The 21,477-nt window shown below is 48.2% G+C and overlaps 1 protein-coding gene and 1 long non-coding RNA gene across 6 annotated transcripts in view; one reads left to right on the top strand and one right to left on the bottom strand.

The window, feature by feature from the left end:
• Nucleotides 1-20,333, bottom strand: part of LOC149365218 (uncharacterized) — a 163,011-nt gene extending 142,678 nt beyond the window's left edge. The window contains exon 1 of the long non-coding RNA XR_016282528.1: nucleotides 20,063-20,333. This is a non-coding gene — a long non-coding RNA (uncharacterized LOC149365218). The remainder of the gene's footprint in view (nucleotides 1-20,062) is intronic.
• Nucleotides 1-21,477, top strand: part of LOC149365216 (pyrokinin-1 receptor-like) — a 215,677-nt gene that overhangs the window by 52,308 nt on the left and 141,892 nt on the right. For 4 of the 5 annotated variants that reach the window (XM_089588392.1, XM_089588364.1, XM_089588355.1 and 1 more), the window contains exon 2: nucleotides 7,812-8,819. In XM_089588392.1, the coding sequence (XP_089444518.1) occupies nucleotides 7,871-8,819 (949 nt within the window). In that variant the 5' untranslated portion in view covers nucleotides 7,812-7,870. Of the gene's footprint in view, nucleotides 1-7,811; nucleotides 8,820-16,235; nucleotides 16,858-21,477 lie in introns of those variants that run through there. The other variant, XM_089588375.1, reaches the window with a different exon arrangement.

The raw sequence follows: 21,477 nt of genomic DNA, 5'->3' as shown, positions 1-21,477 counted from the left end.
GGCCTGTGAGCATGGGATTGAAGTTTTGCAGTGGCGTGGGTGGCAGCTGTTGAAATGAAGATACTGTTGTCTGTCTGTGGGTTTTTTATAGACACTAGTGATTAATGTACTTCCTTCTACTTGAACCAGAACATCCAGGAAGTTAATTTTATTGGTTGAGTAGGTGTGTGTGAAAGAGATATTGGGATGGATTTTGTTGAATGAGGCGATAAAATGGATGAGTTCGTCCTCGGTTTCTGTCCAAACTATGAATATGTCATCCAGAAAGCGTTTGTTAAAAGCTGATTTTGTTGGATATGAGGACAGAAAGTCTGATTAAATTTTGTTCATAAATATGTTGGCGTGATTTGGAGCCATTTTTGTGCCCATAGCTGTACCGCTAGTTTGAAGATAATATGAGTTGTTGAACTCAAAGGAGTTAAGTTTAAGGACCAAATTTGCAAGTGTCTCGATGGCACTTGGACTAGGGGTGTCTAGAATTTTGTATTCTTTATATGATCCAAACATCGCCTGAATTCCGTCGTCATGTGGGATGTTAGTGCAAAGTGATACCACATCCAGGGTAACTAGGAAAGCGCCTTGAGGGAAGGTGGCATTCGATAATTCTTTCAGGAAGTGATTAGTGTCGCGTATGTTTCGGAGGTATATGTTTGATGAGCGAATCGATATACTCTGAAATCGGTTCTGTTATTGTGCCAATACCAGAAACTATCGGTCTCCCTGGATGATCCTGTTTGTGTATTTTCGGAAGCATGTAGAAGCGCCCCGCGGAGGAATTTCTTGGCGTGAGCGCTTTACCTCCTCGCGGTGGTAATTCACCTTCATCTGTTAGTTTTTTTATAGTTTGCTCTACGATGTTCTTTTGCTTAGCGGTCGGGTCTGATGGGAGTTTAGTATAGAATTTTGGGTTGTTGAGCTGGCGGTTGCCCTCCTGAATGTAGTTATCTGTGTCTAAAATAACTATGCCTCCACCTTTGTCGGCGGGCTTAATGACAATGTCGGTTCGTTTGCTAAGTGAGCCTAAGGCGTTACGCTCTTTTTTTGTGAGGTTAGGTGGCCCAGATTTTCGTGTCCCAAAAGCTTGAAGAATCTCCTTTTGTACCGCTTTTATATATAGGTATAGATGTCTGTCCCTACCAGTTTTGGGTGTCCACTGTTCCTGAGATTGGGGGTACCGCACATTATTTGTGTTCGGTTTCTCGAAGAAATATTCCCGTAATCTGAGAGTTCGCGAAAAGTTATCTAGATCCTGGAGTAACTTGTACTCTTTATACTTGCTATGGCTTGGGCAGAATTTTAGGCCACGCGACAGCAGTGACTTTTCCTGGGGGTTAACTGTGAGCTTGACAGGTTAATTATATTTTCCGGAAGGTGTGGCTCTTCGGGTGTTCGGTCTAATGTGCTTGGATGTTGGTTTACGGTTCCCTTGTAATTGTCGGGTGTGGGTATGTGGCTTGCTAGTTCTAATGGCATTGTGAGCTCTATACAATCCTCGACAAGGATGCCATCACGGGAAAATTTAGTAAGTTTTTTCGTCCACATTTGTTGAGTTTTGTTAGCTTGAAGACCTCAAGCTCATTTACCTCGGATGTTGAGGGTATCATGCTTTGACGCGCCCGCCTCTCCTCGAGTGTTAGTGATGCCAACGTCTTTTTGAAGTGCTCAATTGTTATTTTTAACAGGTTTATGGATGCTTTAAGTAGTTCTGTGCTCCATGCTAGGCGATGGGATTCCGAAAGGTTGCTAATGGATGGGGTTAAAGATACAAAAAGTCCTTTCGGCACAGTTTCTGATTTCAGGTATATTTGAAAGGATTTCCCGTGGAGCTAGTGCTTGATTCGTTTCTCAATAATTTTTCTTAGCTTTAAAAAATTCCGAGAGCGTGTGGCACACGTAGGGGGAGAGCTGGTGGGCGCGTGATTTAGCCGTTGGGCTGAGCCACAGCGTCGTCTGAGGTCATACCTTTGTTTCGGCGTGGTGGCGTCATTCCCGAAGTCCTAGATGATGACGGAAGCTTGCCGGGATCCAGAAGCCGGTGTTGTTGGTGGTGAGGTGGAGGCCATCCGTGATCCGGGGCTCGTTGGTGTGGCATCCGGTGGCGCCTCGGCCTGTACAATGGGTGCCGGTAGTGTTGAGCTCTGGTTCTCGGGTGTGGGGTCTCGCGCCGCAACTCTGCTTGGTTTGGCGGCTTTGAATGAAGACACCGTACACTCTGGGGCTCTCTGTGTTGGGGTTGGTGCCGTTCCCCCCCCCCCCCCCCCCCGGGTGTGCTCACCTTGTGGTCACGCGAATGCCACACAATTTTTTTTTCCTTTTTAATTTTACTATGTAAGCTTACATTTTTTTATATATTTTTTTTTACATTCCTTCCAATACTTCCCCTCAACCAGGGGTGGGTGCACTATTGCTGGGTGCAAAGAAAAAGCACTACTTTAAAGGTTTTCTTTTACCTATTTCACTTTTTTTTTTCGAGGTTTCTTCCTTGCTCTTTTCATTTTCTCTTTTTTTTCTGTTGTCTGCTTTCTCTGTTGGAGGGTCATATTTAATTTTTTTGCTCTCGCGGCCAGGAAAAGGAACAAGTTTTCGCATTTTTCTACGAAAGTTGTTGCAAGGCCACGCACCTGTCGAGCACCTCCCAGCTGGACACGCCTGTCAATAAGCAAGCTTGTGGTGCTTAACAAGCAGAGGCCGTATCTGGACGTTGTATTTTCTTACTGAGTACCTGTTCCTCGCATTCTCTCCTTTTTTTTGGGGTGTGTGTGTGTGTGTGTGTGGGTCGCACTGCCTATAATAATTTTTTTATGTGTATTTTTCTGCTATGTGCTTTGTGTTTCCCACTTACCTGTTCTGTGCCCACCCCTTTAAAAGGGGATGCATTAACAATGTAAAATCACTCCTGAAGAAGATCGCTCTTCCGATCGAAACGTCGAGTTGAATAAATATGTTTCCTTTAACGAAGCGTATACTTCGCTATATATTCTTATAAGCAGTTAAGTACTTCACGCTTTCGCAACCTAAACACACACACACACACACACACACACACACACACACACACACACACACACACACACACACACACACACACACACACACACACACACACACACACACACACACACACAAACACACACACACACACACACACACACACACACACACACACACACACACACACACACACACACACACACACACACACACACAGGGTGTCCCAGCTAAATGTAACCAAGCTTTTAAAAAAGACGAAGTGCCCTAGCCCAGTGAGACCAACTGAGGGTTGTTGCCAGTCGCGTGTCCTAGTCTGCGGTATTTTTTTTATTATGCAAACGTGATTAATTAGCAGAGACTAATTAGCTAACTTTTTAATTATTGCCTTCACGAAGAAAGTGTCAATGCAGGAATTGTAGATCCCATAGAAAAATAACCAGTTGCCGTGTTTGCAGCCAAGTACCTCTGATACAGCTTCTTTTATGTGACTTAAAAGAAAGCCCGCGAAATACAAAAAGAACCACGTGATAGGGAACCAGTTTCAGAGCTCCCAGACGACCGGCCAAGCAACGACATTCGCTTATCTTTCCAACGCTGTCCCGAACGGGGTTCGGCGTTTTGCCATGGTTGCGAGATGTATGCCATCAACTTTCGCATCGGCTGTAGGGCGACCATCTTTCCAGCTCGTGACGGTTTAGGTTCGCGGCACGGCCACAAGCCTATCACTCGAGGCGAGGTTTCGCGTGAAAAAGCGCTCCATGCGAGCCGCGCTTCACTTCCTTGAAAAGCAGTGCCCGCTCACTTTCCATGACGCAAGCAGTTCCTTGCGCATATCTAGCCACCACCCCAAAACGCCGAACCCTGTTCGGGACAGCGTCGCAAACACAAGCGGATGTCGTTGCTTGACCGGTCGTTTGGGAGCGCTGAAACTGCTTCCCTATCACGTGGATCTTTTTGTATTTCGCGGGCTTTCTTTTAAGTCAAATAAAAGAAGCTGTATCAGTGGTACTTGACTGCAAACTCGGCAACCGGTTTTTTTTTTTGTGGGATCTACAACTCTTGCATTGGCACTTTCTTCCTGAAGGCAATAATTAAAAAGTTAGCTAATTATTCTCTGCTAATTAATCACGTTTGCATAATAAAAAAATACTGCAGACTAGGACACGCGACTGTCAGCAACCCTCAGTTGGTCTCACTGGGCTAGGGAACATCTTCTTTTTTACAAGCTTGGCTACCTTTAGCTGGGACACCCTGTATATATATATATTTATATAGTGCACGCTAGGCTGCTCTCCAAGGCCCTTGAGATTTCAACGGCCATTCGCGAACCTGCACTGAGCCGATTCCCACCGATTTCTGTGGCGCCGGCGCGTCTCCGTTGAGTTCAATGTCCATTGATTCAGTGGGCACTCAGACTGCCCGCGTAGCTCCGTTATTAGCCAAGTTTCCCCGGTTTCGTGTTGTCGTCGGTGTCGCCGTCATCCCTCCCGCATGCCGCATTGTCCAGAAAAAAAGTAGACTAATACACACACATATGCAAAGCTCCTGGTTCGGGCGCCGCCCACTCTACCCTGTATTCAGGCGGATGCTAATTTGGGCAACAAAATTCGAAACGGAGGCCCTGAACCAGACCAGGACGCAGGGTGACCAATCATCATAGGCACGGCTAGCTGTTTGTGTTTCTCCATGTGGCATGTGGCACTCCTCCATAGCGTCGTCTTTGTGGTGATCATTGCGCGAAATAGCTAGCGCTGATCGCTCGACGTGCCCACGGGGGAGGTAAGCGGTTGTAAGGCTGTAAAGTTTTGTTGAGTATTATATAATATTATTTTACTTATTCATTCTTTCATTCGTTTACAATTTCGTATGCATTTTTTCGCTCATGACCGGAAGCGCCCTTCTTTAAGAAAAAATGCACCTCGTGCCAGCAGCTTTCTTTTTTGTGCAAGCATTCCGTGCCCAGCAACCCCTTCTATTGATTCTTCGTCACTGTTTTTATCGCCAACAGAACCAGTGTTTACAAACAGTTTGATTCTGCAGGCCAAACTACAGCCACACGCGAGTCCAAGTCTTCTTTTTAAAACGCATCTGCTGCAAGTGCTGTTCTGCCTTCTATGTCTCACACCTCTGATTCAGTTAGATGAGTCAACGAACGATGTAAACAAACTTTACTTTTCTTGTTTCCTTACTATTTAAGGAGACGAATTCAACGTGTTGCACAGACGGTGAAGTGGGGCTGCCTTCTGTGGGCATAACACTCGGAAAAGGATTTACCGCTGCTTCGCGTATACCGTCCAATCGATTTGAAACCCGGACAGCGTGTACAAACCATGCGGATTTTCCAACGGATCCCATCATTTTTAAAAGATGCGGAATCGGTTGAGAGAATGCGACGCGCAGCTTCGTGCTTCCTAAGCTGTCGTGTCAGCTTTTATGACAGTGAGTTGGCAGTCAGTTAGCAATGAGTGAAAGAGTCAAGTGCTCCGCGCTCCTTGTTTACAAGTCCAATGAACGGAGAAGCAAAATCGCTGCTTTGATGATAGGGGACAATCGAAGCGTCCGTTGTTCACTTGCACCTCCGGGCTCTTAACTCAACATATCCCTGAAGCAAACTGCATTTTACGAAGATTTCAATCTAGCTAGCGTGTGTTCAGTGAATGTAAGCCATTATTATTAGGAGAGCTTGAAATTAGACATCTTTTAAATCAAAGCCGGGTGGCAGCTTGGGTCATTAAAAAAAATGAATTATTAAGCACAAAGCTTGATGAAGACTCACTCCTTTAGTTTCTTGTAGCTAAAATGTTCCCCATTTCTGAGGGGTCCGAACACGTTCAAACGTTTTGGTTTAAAAGAATTTGCAGTCGGGATAGATTGTTTACGCTTTCATGAATAATTATAGCGCATACAACAGACGAAGACAAAAAGAAAAGGGTAGACACGGGACAGGCACTGTCCTGTCTCCATGTTCTCTTCTGTGTCTCTTGTATGCGCTATAATGCTTCCTGAAAATCGTTCAGATTTACAGCTGGCACCTACAGACTGTGGCTCGTCCTTTAACCAGATGATACTAAAGGCCGTAGGTAAAGCCCGCTGCCTCATATTTTTCGGAGATTATAATTAAGGAGAACGCTGGTCATGGTGAACCTGCCAGGTGTATGAAGGAAGCTCGCCACTATTTTTTTTTAAAAAATTAGGCTTTTCTTGCATTGTAAAAGAAGAGTTTGCAAACACCAAAAGAGCGGTGAGTCGCTTTAGCTTGTAAACTGGTGAACGAAATTCCAATACCGAACTTTTTAACCATTAGATATGGGCGGCTGGTTGTATTAGATCTTTGTAGCTGGCTCTTAGTAATAGCCATATCAGTTTCTAAAATTGCATGAGCGGGATTTCCAACAATGCTGCGGTTCACCAAGCTTTGGCCATTTCTCGCGCACCTCTCACATCCAGCTTCCGCAGCGAGCTCTCAGCGACGTCAATCAAACCGCGTCGTTTCGTGGCGCAGGTGCCACGTGACTTTCTCTGCCACGCCCGAACCGCGGAGCCCAGCGCTGCTCGCTGCGGCAGCTGGATGTCCGAAGTGCGCGAGAAAGTGACAAAGTTCGCTGAGCACAGCACCGTCAGAAAGCCCGTTTTTTTTAAAAGAAACTACAATATGGCTCTAACAGCCAGCTACAAAACTTTCATGACAACCAGGCGCCCAAGTCTAACCTACATCTGGTTTGGTTTGGATTATGGGGTTTAACGTCCCAAAGCGACTAAGGCTATGAGAGACGCCGTAGTGGAGGGCTCCGGAAATTTCGACCACCTGCGGCTCTCTAACGTGCACTGACATCGCACAGTACACGAGCCTCAAGAACTTCTCCTCCAAAGAAATTCAACCGCCGCAGCCGGGATGCACCCGCGTGTTTCGGGTCAGCAGCCGAGCACCATAACCACTGAGCCACCGCGTCGGCTCTAACGTAAATCTAAAAGTTAACTCGTAGAATTTAGTTAACCATCTTACAAGTTAAAGAGATTCACAGCTAGTATGGTGTCCGCCAACACTGGTATTGATTGCTATGCAGCGAACGCGTACTCTTAATTTAAAAAAAAGCCTAATTTTAAATTTAGTGGCAGGTTTACCTGAAACACGTAGTGTATGACTATTCAGTTCTGTCAGGCAAACATGTACTGCTGGTTTTAATCGGCAGCAGAACTGATTTTTCTTTGTTCACTTCGCTATTTCTAACTCATCCGATTGGCACTGCAAGCCGCCTTAACGTTTAATTACAATCCACGCAAAAATTTAGGGCTCTCTAAAGTGCTGCAAGGCGAAAGCCTTTCCTGGCGCACTTTTTGGCAATTTACTGCGAGACTGTTTGTGCTTTACTATTGCTTTATTTGACTACATACTTTGACCACACATCACAACTACCCACTTTGACTGCCTACTTTGCTTCTTTAGCACGACGCTCTCTCTGCTTCGATGAGTTCGGTTGTATCCATGGCTCTGTTCGCAGTAATGAGGTATGTAATGAGGTCACCCACGGACGCCTTACGCCCCCTTTCGGAGCGGACGACAACTATTTTTTATTAGTTGTTGTTTGTTCCAAAAGGGGGCGTCAGGCATCCGTGGGTGACCTCATTACTTCGAATCCGCGCACTCTGACATCATAACCATTTCAACCAACCGAAAAGCGTTACACCTCTGCTAACAACCTCCTGTCGACAGCGATGAGGCGTTAAAGGCTTTCGCCCTAAAAACAGCGGTGCCCTCTGCTGCATCAGTTCCACAGAAAATCCGCTGAGCCCTTTTTACATTTCCTGTTTTTCTTTTACAGCAAGGCAAGACTGCTACGATGAAGAGGTTGCCGACAAGGAAGGCCTTTTCCTCGGAAGCATGATACCGCCGCCCGCGTCCCTGGCGCACTCGGACGCTGCCATGGCCTCCGAAGAAGATGAGAGCCCGCTCGTTGACGACCCCCTGGCGGAGCTCAATGCATCCGCGGCCGCCGAAATGATCCTGCTGGCGCTGGGGCCCAAAAGAGACCCCTTGACCACGGTCATCCCCATGACGCTCATCTACTCCGTCCTACTAGTCTCCGGAGTGGTCGGCAACGTCTGCACGTGCATCGTCATCGCGCGCAACCGCTACATGCACACAGCAACCAACTACTACCTCTTCAGCTTGGCCGTCTCGGACCTGCTCCTCCTGGTGCTGGGCCTGCCGCAGGAACTGTACCAGCTGTGGCAGCGACACCCATACGTCTTCGGAGAGGCATTCTGCGTGCTCCGAGGGCTCACCTCGGAGACGTCCACAAACGCCTCCATTCTGACCATCACAGCGTTCACCATCGAACGCTACGTAGCCATCTGTCACCCACTAAGGGCCCACACCATGTCCAAGCTATCTCGGGCCGTAAAGTTTGTCGTGGCCATCTGGGTGCTCAGCGCCGTGTGCGCAGTTCCCCTGGCCGTCCAATTCGGAATCGTCCACCAGACGCTGGACGGCAGCACGGTGCTGCCCGAGACCGCCGCGTGCACTGTCAAGGACCCTCTGGAACACGCTTTCGAGCTGTCCACATTCGTGTTCTTCCTGCTGCCGATGAGCGTGATCTTGGTGCTCTACGTGTGCATAGCGCTGCAGCTGAAGCGCTCCGACGCCCTGTCGCGGCAGGAGGTGCAGCACAAGTGCCCGGTCAACCACAGCGCCATCAACGGGAGAAACGGCGAGTCCGCCACCGTCCAGCCGCTGCCCAGCCAGATCCGAAGGGGCTGCCAGCTGAGGAAGTCGGTGCGCGGTGGAGCGGCCGCGTCTTCCTCGCGCAAGGCGGTCATCAACATGCTGAGTGAGTGCTCATCCACTGATCCGGCGAGTTGCGCTAGCTTAGGTTTGCATGCTTCTGAGGATGCAGTCTCTTTGCCAGACGTGTTGGGGAGTATGCAACGTTACGCGCTAGCCTTGCTTCCTGCACCTGCTTACTCCGTTTCCTTGAGACAGCATCCCCTCCTTCTCTACACTTCTTGCATATACTCCGAGCCTGGATATCGTCGTTCCCGCCCCTGCAACTGGCATGTTTCCTCCTCTTTTATGTTCATGGGCTCAAATGTCCGCCTCGGTCTCAGCTGGAGTTCCTAAGATCGCACGGCAACAAATAATTAAGTATGGATACGGGGGAAAGTCTTACTGTCAACGTCACCAGTGAACAATTGGCGCTCATGCTGAAGGGCTTCCAGTAGCCACCTCCAATGCGCACATGCACGCGTTTACTAATAGAAGCCGCATGCAGAAAAGAGATTGTCACTGGTCGCATTCAAAGGCAAAAACCAAAATTACTCTTGACACTTGCAAATAAGCGTGAAAAAAAAGTTTTTTACGATTTGTTCATTCTGAAATGTAATATGCAAGAAAAATTACCGGACGCGCTTAAGGAACTTACGTGTGAGTAATGCGCAAACACTGCAATTATATTCCAATTCTATTCTAATTTCATTCCATTTTTTTCTGAATTCTGTAATTCTGTAACTTTTATTGTAATTCAATTCAAAATCTATTCAATTTTTATTCTAATGCTCTTCTATTCCCTTGTAGTCGGCGCAATTCTAGGTACTCGTACTGACTAATTCGTATTTTCCCGCCTTTGATGACGCCACACCGTTTCCACCAATCGCGAGATATGTAATGCCGCCACTTTTCGGGTAATGTCGGGCTTTTGTGCCGATGAGCTATGTAATGCTTTTGCATTGATAATGGCCGCTAACAGTCTAACATTTCCCCTGCAGCCAGGATTATGGATAACTTATTAGGCGAAGAACGTTTTAAAAAATTCTGCAAGAAATGACCACTTCATCCAGAGCAATTCCGACCACTATTAAGGGACGGGAACGCACTACAGGGTCATTTGCGCTGTTAAATAGAGGAGAAATCCCGGAGAAATCATAACGTCTGCCAGAAAGATAGACGATATGGCGGGGGTGACGTAAAAATAAAAGAAATCCCACAGTAGCCAAAAAATTGGCTGGTGCTTAGCTAAGGTTAAGCCTGGATATCTCGAAGCGAAAAGCTGCGGTGATTCGCGGTAAACGCGCTTGCGGCGAACGTCAAACGATGACGCATAGAGCGCGGCAGCGTGCGCCTGTTCTGTGGGCAAGCGCGCCTTACAGCCCCTCCTTTCAAATGCGCACTGCGCACGGCTGCGGCGAAAGGTCAAACGATGGCGAGGAGGAGAAGCGGCGGCGCACATGTGCAGTAGCCTGCGCCGTGCGTGACGTCACTCGAGCTCCGACATACGCCGGCTCACGCGAAGCGCGGTGTTGAGCTTTTCGCTTCAAATGAACACCCGGACTCCATGGCGCAAAGGCCAAATACAGAGTACAAAGCAGATGGTGGGAAACAGCGTGTTGTGTGCACTGAATGAGGGTTAGAGCAAACCATGGCACCGCATTTTCAACCACAGCAACACAGCCAACTTTTTATTGCGAAAGCAATACTGCTTGCACTTTTCTGCCATCGATGGTCGTGGCGCCTCCTTACACAGCGGCGCGTCACGTGACCGTGTGACGTCACGACAGACCGAGAGACGGGGCCCCAGCTCGCGCCATCGATGGTGGAGGTACAGCATTACACGCCGGCTGCGCCGCTGCGGAGAGAGGGCGCTCGCTAGAGCGGGATAAAACGAAGGGGGGGGGGGGGGGGGGGGGGCTCCTCCCAGTGTGCTATGTCGGATGATGCGTACAAGGCGAGGCTGGAACGATCTGCTGCGGCCAAGCGCCGGCGCGGCGCCGAAAAAACAGACGAAGAACGGGAAGAACGGCTAGCTAAACAACGTGCGTATGCAGCAGCCTGGCGAGCACGCCGGTCAACATCGCTTGATACGGGTGCATCTACAAGTGCAGGGCCAAGTTTAATGAGTGGTGTTTATCTTTCCCCATATCTTTCCAACTCTCTTCTATCTGCACGTGGCAGCGGCAGTGGCTCGGCTGGGGACAGTAGGCAGGCCCGTGCACTTTCCTTTTCATCCTTGTCTCAGTCGCAACCAACCAACCGTCGGCGCAGAGCGGCGGTAGACACGGCGGATGCGGGCTGAAGAAACGGATGAAGTTGCTTTCGCAATTTCCGGGCTTAACCAAGCTGAGCCTCTGCCAATTTTTTTTTATCAAATAACAAATCTGCTAATACCGGATCTCAAATTCTGGCTTGCTTTGAACGCAAAATAATTATCAACCCTAGTAATCTAAATTATTGAGAAAAGTCAACCTAGCTGTGTACGCAAGGAATTGTCTTTTCGGTTTCCGTGGTCAACCGTGCTTACCACTGCTCCATTTCCGGCTAAGGTTGCATTCGTAAAGATGAATAGTTCACTTTTTTGCGGAACTGTTTTTCAATGTGTAACACTGCTCATTGTACACCTTATATGCTCTACTATGTACCCCTATAGTAAGTAGCCTTTCTTATGCCGCGGGGTCCCGAGATTGATTTGAAAAAACGAATAGAGGATTGTTTTACGAAAGGCGTATGCAAGTTAGAATGACGCAAAGCTTGAGATATTGCGGCACATACACGCTCGAAAAGAGCCGCTAAGCCATAAGGATAAGGAAAGATAAGGAATTCGGTAAGGATGAAAATCATGCCCCTGTCTGACAGAACAAAGTACGCATAATGACAAGAAACACAGTGACCATTTGAAGAACAAAAGAGGATCAGTTTCGTACGGAGTAGTAACAAATTTCCATTTGCTTAAAGTTTGTTCGGCCCTAATAGCACTGTTTCTTAATTGCTCTAACCACGGCCGCTCAATGCATTGAGCGGCCGTGCTCTAACTGTCGGCTCTTTACCTCCACCTCCCGTCCCCTACCTCCTGACCCCTCTGTCTTGGGACCTGCTTGAGAATAGTCCCTCCCTGTGGCAGCTCCCAACAGTTATCGGAGACGTCGCTCTTGCTTTTGAGGAGGAGGTCGCGAGTTCTATGACCGCTCGCTTGCGGCAGCCGCAAATGGACGGACGCGAATCCCCAAAGAAACGCTCGCTCGCTGAGGTTTTGACGCGCGCCAAGCATAACATTTAATTAGGTCTCAATTTCGTTTCCGTTCCGGCAATACTCCGGGAACACCAAAATCATGGAATCAGATGAGTTGCACGCCCACTTCGATGGGGTTTGTTGCACTACAAAAATAATGATATCATGTGACCCTGAAAAACGCAGTTTTACGATAAGTTACGAAAAATCATGGAAAATATCATGAAAAAATCATGAAAAATCACGGTTTTCAAATTGTTAAATTACTTTTACACTCTCTCAGCTAATTAATTCAGCAATACATCAGAGTTCGGAAAATCACTTCGCTGTAGTCTCCGGCAAAAATGACCGCAGTGACAGAAGGCAAGACAATTCTTCAAAACATGTTGAGCGGACTGATGCATCCCTCCCTTCCACGCCGCCCATGCACCGACAAATGGTGCCAACATTCCGCACCCAAGCGCGAACGTCAGCGTGGACGACGCGTAGCGCCACGTCAGCCCTGCATAAAGGACAGCAGCGCATGCATTGCGCCCGGTCTCCCTAAAGGGATGCAGCGCCGTCGAAGTATCACGACGCTGCCTTTGATATTCGGTGAGGCCGGAATGGCGGGGTATTTTCCCTGAAAGGGTTGCGTGTTTGGGCCGCAGTTCGGCTACCGGATCGTTGCCAATCGTCATTGGCTGGGGAGCAGGCACAGATACCGGCCAATCATAGTATTATTTCACGTACAAAGAGGTCGGTGACCGCTTAGCCGGCGCTCCAGCCCCAGCAGTGCTGCGCCGCACTATTGACCAGACTGAATACGATATACCCGCGTTCAGCACATCCTATAGATTGTGAAGGCGGGTGACAAGAGACTGAATGCAGCAGTTTTGAAGACGTATTACTGAATCACGTTGAGCTTTCTTTTGCCTCCCCCCCCTTTTTTGTTATTTCTCGATCGCCTCCATGGAAGGCACTCAGTGAGATCTCGCTGTCGTCTGGTCATAGAGCGGGCATGACACGCATGACGAACAAACGCAGCCTGAACCGACTTCTTATGTGGGTTGCGACAAAAGATGTTGACACTGCCTGGCATTTCCAGCGTGCCTCCAATTCTGTATTCGGCACACGGTAATTGATGTAATACAAGGATGAAGGAAAAGGGCTGCCGATAGGCCATGTATTGTGCAGCTGCACTGCCTTTGTTTCGTCGCTGGCAGAAATACTAGTCACTCTGCCTTTGCAGCACTCAGTTGTAGTTTAATTCAATTCACCTTTATTTTCAACATTTTCACAATGATTATTTAGCCGCCGCGGTGGCTCAGTGGCTATGGTGCTCGGCTGCTGACCCAAAAGACGCGGGTTCGATCCCGGCCGCGGCGGCTAGAATTTCTTTGGAGGAGAAATTCTAGAGGCCCGTGTACTGTGCGATGTCAGTGCACGTTAAAGAACCCCAGGTGGTCGAAATTTCCGGAGCCCTTCACTACGGCGTCTCTCATAGCCTTAGTCGCTTTGGGACGTTAAACCTCACAAAACCAAACCAAACAATGATTATTTAAAACAGCGCAAAAGACAGGGACACAGATAGAAAAGGCACACACAGCGCTGACTTACAACTAAATTTATTCATGGAAAATACATGTATATATACATAAGGCAAGATGCGCGAAGGCTGCAAACTGGTAAAATGCGCCAAAAAAATTGAAAAAAACTAATGACGTGTCGCGCGCTTTGCCAAGTACGCCCGTTCTTTATCAGATAGCGCAAGAGAAAGGGTGCTGACACAAAGGTCACCCAGAGCTGATATCCTTTGGGCCTCAATTATTTCCCTCGTGGTTCGGTCCTTGCTTCTTTTGAAAGTTCGGCACCTATGAAACATGGGTTTACACACTTCCTGATTTACTTTTGTGCATTCAGAGCAGTGAAGCGGCAGGTTGCGGTCATTGGAGGTAGCCAAATCATTTTTATGTTCCCTTAATCTGTCGTTGAGGCAACGCCCTGTTTGTCCGACGTATATTTTTCCACAAGATAGCGGAAGTTCATTCCGCCCCGTGTAAGCTCTCCAGCCTTAGTCGCATGAGTTGTCCCGTGACAAAGCCTATGGTTGCATGCAAGAAAAAGCATCAAAACAGGTATGTTGATTGTACTGAAGGGATAGTTTATGAACTTCCGCTATCTTGTGGAAAAATATACGTCGGACAAACAGGGCGTTGCCTCAACGACAGATTAAGGGAACATAAAAATGATTTGGCTACCTCCAATGACCGCAACCTGCCGCTTCACTGCTCTGAATGCACAAAAGTAAATCAGGAAGTGTGTAAACCCATGTTTCATAGGTGCCGAACTTTCAAAAGAAGCAAGGACCGAACCACGAGGGAAATAATTGAGGCCCAAAGGATATCAGCTCTGGGTGACCTTTGTGTCAGCACCCCTTCTCTTGCGCTATCTGATAAAGAACGGGCATACTTGGCAAAGCGCGCGACACGTCATTAGTTTTTTTCAATTTTTTGGCGCATTTGACCAGTTTGCAGCCTTCGCGCATCTTGCCTTATGTATATATACATGTATTTTCCATGAATAAATTTAGTTGTAAGTCAGCGCTGTGTGTGTCTTTTCTATCTGTGTCCCTGTCTTTTGCGCTGTTTTAAATAATCATGGTTCACCAACTAGCCTGCACGTCCACCCTTGTAATTTTCACAATGTTGACGGTCTCCCAGGCAAAAAGCTGTAGTAACAGCTTGACGAGGCCTGGAAGCCGGCGGCAGACAGCAGTGACAGCGGTACAAAAAAAAATTATATACAAGATATCAATTGCTATTACACACGGTCACACACATTTTATCACGGTCACAGTTATCACAGATGTATAAAAATAAGAGGTGAAGTAAACTAATCAAAAAAAGATATAGAGATGTTATACAAAAGCCATAAAACTGCAAAAAACATGCACATAAAACTGCAAAAAAAGCGAGAATTGCACATATGAGAGGTTAAACTACCATGTGTATGTTTTCATTAAGCACGTTAACATTTTACGCCAGAAACAGCAAACACGGGTCACTCCAGAAACATTGAACGCAAAATCTTACGGGTTATTCGAGCGTTATTAAAGCTAGAGAGACTGATCTGATTTAGTAACGCTGGCACTGTATAGCTTAATGACTTGAGAAGGTAATTAGTTCGGTGGTGTGGAATCAACCATTTTTCAGGGGCACGTGTTTCAGAAATATTACAGCGCAACGTTGCAACTGAGAGTGAGAGAAGGAATTCTTCATACATTTCGTTAGCAAAATAAAAGTGGTAGAGGAAGCGGTAACTATAAAGAGACTCAATATTAATGGCATGATGCTGACGAAATAGCGCGGCTGAAGGATGTAAATATGGCACATTGTTTATGCATCGCATGGCTTTTTTTTCTAGACGAAGAAGTGTACCGACGTTTTTTTTTGTAGTCGTTCCCCATACTAGTGTGCAGTAGTTAAGGTGTGAACGGAACAGTGCGTGGTAAACTTGTAGTCTAATGGATATCGGAAGGAGGTCACGGGTTCGAAATAAGGCACCTACAGCAGATGAGAGTTGTTTAGCCATTTGCTCAACATGACTGTCCCATGTCATCTGACTAGAGAATATGACACCAAGTATTTTATGTTCTTTCAAGATATCTATTTCATTAGGACCCAATTTTAGCTCACGATTAGAGGCCAAGCATTTGTTTTTAGGCGTAAATAAAATTGCTTTTGTTTTTTCTCATTTATTTTCAAGCTGTTTGTTTCGGACCATTTCAGTAGTTTTGACAACGCATTATTTGCCATTTTAAACAAATCGACTTCATTAGTAGAGCTAAAGAACAAGCTTGAATCATCCGCATATAATACAAATACGGCATTGTCATCAATAGACATAAGGTCATTTACATATATAACTTTAGAGTGTAAACCGCAAAAGGCGAATAACAAGAGAGAAAAATCTCTGAGAGTGAGATTCTGGCTTCTGCATATTAGTATGTCAGGCTACAGCATTCTTAAAACACGTTGTGGGGCTACTCGGTGGTGCATTGTTTTCTGGAAAATGTAATCCAGCGCTACATTTTAAGACGAGGACACAGAAGGAACTGTACAGGACGGGCGTTGTTCTTTTTGTGTCCTCGTCTTCAAATGAAGCGCTGAATTGCTTAAAACAATGCATCACCAACCAACCCCGCAACGTGTTCCGTTAAGCGAACTCTTCTAATGTGTGCCCTTATACTTTTGTGTTTCAAAACAGCGCCCGGCCTGTCAAGCTCTTCCTCTGACCTCGTCTTAAATCTAGCGCTGGATTACTTCTGCAAGAAAACATCATGCCTACGACGGGTATTCGTGCTAACCACCTCACAAGTTGATTTCTTGTTCGGTTTTCCGAGGTGTTAGACGCAAACCTGCACTACGCGATTTTACAGCGCAAGCAGTTGAAGCCTAAGTTCCCCTTGTAGCTGTTGTGGCCACTAATCGTCCGTGATCGCGTGACTGCCTCGTGCGCATAGGCCGCGCAAACTTCGTCGTTACCACGCTGGACACAAGGCCGAAATAAAGAAACCACGAAACGCCTTCAGTCTCCTCTCATGGACACACTTCGGTAGCAGCAGCAGCCGCAGTTATGGTACAGTGCTCAGCGGTGACGGGGCACATCAGTCGCTGTGCGGGGGGTCCTGGTATGCAGCTGAGGTGGAGCGTCGTGCTCTCGACGTTGTGCGCATGCGGAAGCTATAGTCCTAGAAACGAGCTGTGGGTCAAACCGAGGACAAACACTATAGGGACGCTGTCCGCGAACGCGCCGCACGATAAGGTGCCGTGCCAACACATTTCCTGCACCGTTGTACCCCTCCAGAACAAACACAATCGTCGCACACTCGCGCAGCACGCAAAGCAAATGCACGGCGTAGACCAGTTAGCGCTGATCACCACGGCGTGTCCGCCATTAATTCTGCGGAAATTAATTTTGAACGCGTGGTCATCCTTTTCGCCCTCTGCGACAGCAGAACACTCTAGCCTCATTGCATGTGGACCACCCATTTCCAAACAGTAACACATTCTCAAAAGACCCTCGCCGCACACACGTGGCCATTACGGACCGGACCCATGTGGATAACGTTTTCATTTCTCCATAGGACAGCGCAGTAGTTTTTTGCTACGACATACTACGATTGCGAAAGAAACAACGTCTAACTAAGAGAAAGTCTTCAAAACACTGTGGAACGGTAGCAACAAAGCATCTATAGGTTGCCCACCTCGCAGACCCGCATCGTGTGCCGTCAATTTCAGTGCATGTCAGGCTTTCCGCCGTCGCCCACCGCACTTATCACACTGGCTAACACCGGTAACAAGCGGTAGTCCCCCGAACGCGTACGCGTTTACGCCTCAACTACTGGCTTATTCCACCTTTCACCACATTTTCCAGGCAGAAAACCTCCAGGCCTGGTGCTTCTTACCCTGCATTTGATCTTTCACGCTTGTATTCTAGACCAGTGCAGCACGCAAAGTCCTTCATGCACAGCTGAACAATACGCCGCTCGGTTCTGAACGAAGTCCCCGCATTCCTGCTATCGACTACGCTTGCGAGAGGCCGCATTCCGAGTGTCGACCTTCTCGCGTTTCTCATTAGGCCGCTGTTCGGCGCTCTTGTACAGACACGGAACGCATCGACAGACACTCCCTCGCTTGGCTGTCACATCCCGTCCTTCCAATAGTAGGACAATGAAAGAACGGATGCGGGATATCGACGCGCTTCACGGACATACACCCGCCCCTCGAAACGTGCCAATTGTGGGGAACGGATCCGGGTCTGCTTTAATCGAACGGTGTATAGACGATAATCGATAGCACCGGGTGTCATCTCTACACCGGCTTGGTAAAGCAAGTTGACTCAAAGGCGTGCTAGAGCAGTCCTTACCGAGAGACCTCGCGTGCTCTATGGCGACCTTCAACTATACACAGCACGTCACCGCAGAAAAGAAGCTCGACACGGCGTTTTGACGTCAGCGTCCTCTGTCGTTAATAGACACTGGAGGACAGTGCCGCTGTCAGTCAAGAAGAAAAATAAGTGATTTTTTTGCCCTACTGAGATTATTTTCAAGCGAAGACCATTATTCAATTAGAATGTTCGGTTCTCTTGAGCAGCGCGCTGTCTTTTTTTTTTTTTTTGTGCGAAAACACTATTCGGATGGGTAAGCCCCTAGCATGACCTTGCGAAGTTTGTGACTTTATGCGAAGTGAAATGAATAAGTAAAAGTTGGCCGGGACTGGGATTCAAACAGGCGGCGGCGCGAACAGGTAGAGCTTCGCTGGCCACTGCGCGAGAGCACTAGGCTATCGCAGCAGCCGGACTAGGCCTCGTGTTAAGCTGTAACACACTCTAGCGCTGTGAATTGCACATAACCTTCTTCGTCAACTAATACTCCTATCAAACTAACAATTGCGCTTTGAGCTATGTGGTGGCAGAGACAGAGGGATGTGAGCTGCATGCGTTAGCGTGGACAACGCTGTGGTAGAAACACGGTACTATATAGAGCAATACACGTTGACGTTGACAACAGTGTTGCAGAAACGCGGCACTGGAGCATAGGCGCCTATGCGTATGAGCATAGTCAGGTATGCTACATAGGGCCTATGTACGCCGGCAGCGCCGCCGGCGCACATTGGGTAAATTGGCATTAATGCTGAAAAAGCTGAAGACGCGCATTACTGGCACCTTGGGTCTCTAGTGGACACCTCAATCGCGCTTACAGGTACGCGGCGGTAATGTCAACCTGCAAGAAACTGTGCAATATATCGTGCTCAGCATTGCTGAACCGGCAGTCATATTTACCTTTGCTTTGCTCTGTATTGCTCACATAGCTGCGTTGTGCAAGTTATGATTTACATTTCGTTCGTTTATCTATCTGTATTCATGGGCCACTGGGCTACTCCTACAAAAGCAATAGGGGCGAGGAGAGGGAGCTCAATGATGCAGAGGGCTGCTAGAGTAATATTTCTCTGGCCCGCTAATCCGCACTATAGGGTGGAGGGGGATGGACAACGAAAGAAGCCGAGAGAGAGGCAAAATGGAGGTGATGGTGACGTAATACAATACACTACTGCCGAGACAAAATGGGCGCGTGCGCGCACACATCCCTTTGCGCGAACACGCAACAGCTGAAGTAGCGCCCCCGCTATGCGCCAGTCAGCGGAGTGGGATCGAAAGGTCTCGCTTGCTCACATGACATCCGCACCAAAACAAAAAGGCAAAGCCGCTGACTTTGTTTCACTAACGTCCATTTTATTTATGAAGGCCTGCCTATAAGCGAGTCACTGAACTGGCATTAGCGTAGCAATCTCAATAACGGCATGCCTAGGCGTTGCAGTAATACCAACGTTCCGTTTAAAGCAGCCGAACAAATCTCAATGACTGCTTTCGCTGTAAGAAAAGAGAGGCCAGTCATTGTGTCCACGGGACGTGAACACGACCTCGAATGAAAAAACGATAAAAACACAATGGAGACCACAAACTTATGACCTGGTGAACCGGTAACATCGGTATGCAGAAATTCAACAGGATAGATAAGCGGGCGAGTTGGTGATACATTATAGAAAAAAACAGCGCGAACAAACGGGGACGAGACGAAGAAAACACAGGAACAAGCGCTGACTCTCAACTGAAGTTTAATCACAGGAAACACGCTTACAAAAGGAAACAGAAAACAAAAAAACACCAAAAACAGAACGCATGTGTTACTATGTGATGTCCAGATATGCAACCTCACAGTCACGCAGGATCAGGGATGGTTTGCTTACACACAATCTTGCTTTCTTTGCCATGTTGTACGCCTCGATAAATTCCCTGGTCAACTGGTCGGGGTGTTTGTACAAAATGTCAGTAAAATGTAAGGACGGAAAACATGATTGACACTCTCGGCAATGATCAACTAGATTCTTCGTCTCGTCCCCGTTTTTTCGCGCTGTTTTTTTTGCATAAGGTATGCAGAAAAAAGAAACGCAGTCAAACTCCGCTCCACGCAGTGGACACCAAGTGAGCAACCACACTTGGAGGCATTCGTGCAGCCTCCGGAATGTTCACACCTGAGAAACGTGAGCACAGACAGCCAGGAAGGCTAGCGAGGCTGCAACCCTCACGTGGCAAAAAGGGCCGTGACGTCAGCGACTCCGAAGTGTGTGGCGTCGTGCACCTCCGCTGCCCATCGGTCGCTCGTCCTACCGCAGCTCGACAGAACGGGAAGCGCGCGGGCAGCAGGGCGCTGCTCTGAAATGCTATTTTCGACCAAGAATCACTCGTTACCGCCGCCGCGGCGAGAGCGCCAAGCCCTTCGCGACACGCACAAGCGCAGCCCCTCGCCAGCCTTTCTCAGTGCCAAGAAAGCGCGGTGGCTACACCCTCCGGGTCGCTAGTACAGTGCAGCAGTGGGCCACTCACGAAGGGCTGTCGCGTCGCTGAATTCAAGGGTAGAATTTTTCCAGAAGGAAAGATGCGTTGCCGGCAGGCTCAGTTAGTGCGGCTCACAGATGCCTCACGCTCACAGCGCACACTCGCATACGCTTACCGTTCACTCCTTCCGAGGCCCCTGAACACTCACCCTGCAGTGAGCTTCGCAGGGAGTGTGAGTGCGCGCTAGCAGCCCAGTGTGAGCCTTCTGTGTGGATGAAACGTGGATGCGAGGAAGACCAAATTAGTGCTCCTGAATATACTTCCTAGCTGCGCTATATTCATCTCTATTTTATGCTAGTGTGTGTGTGTGTGTGTGTGTGTGTTTGTGTGTGTGCGCGTGCGCGCGTATGTGTGTGTGCGCGTGCGTGTGTGTGTGTGCGTGCGTGTGCGAGTGTGTGTGCGTGCATGCGCGCGCGCGTGTGTGTGTGCGTGCGTGTGTGTGTGTGTGTGTGCGCGCGTGTGCGCGCGCTCGCGCGTGCGTGCGTGCGTGCGTGCGCGAGCGCGGTGACTGGGTGTGAACTTGAGTGCGAGCGAAGCTCGGTCAGAACTCTAAAATTCAAATCCACAAGTGTGTGAACGGAGAGAAATACTCAGGAGCGAACGCGAGTTCGCCACCTCTCGCGCTGCATAGGTATGCGTGCTGGGGACTTATTTTTCTTTTCTTTCTTCACGCTTACCAGAAAACATTTTCCAGGCGCAAAAGCTGGACAACTGTGCTAGGTGCTGATACAATGAAAAAGAAAGTCGTTGGACTCCTCACTTGCAGGTTAGCTTGCGACAGCTCCAGCTTGCACACAGGTGCGCACATTTAATGAGGCAACGTTTATGGAGACAGCGCGTTTAGAGGCGGGGAGACTTTGGCTATGAACTTCTTCCGCCTAGTGCTGCTTGAGATGCTCCGTCTCTCACTCTCATTCTCTCTTCCTGACGCCATCCGCCTGTTGCGCAGCCACCTTCGGTCGGCGTACCCTCCTCCTAATTGCGAGCAGCGTTTGCGCAATCGGCGCAACAGGAAAACGTTAGCTGTGGTCACTTGCTCCACGTCACGTGC

The sequence above is a fragment of the Amblyomma mixtum genome, chromosome 1 (assembly GCF_055824585.1).
Source record: "Amblyomma mixtum isolate Tamu chromosome 1, ASM5582458v1, whole genome shotgun sequence".
NCBI lineage: Eukaryota > Metazoa > Arthropoda > Arachnida > Ixodida > Ixodidae > Amblyomma > Amblyomma mixtum.
Note: the sequence above shows the minus strand (reverse complement) of the source record. Positions and strands in the feature narration are given on the sequence as shown.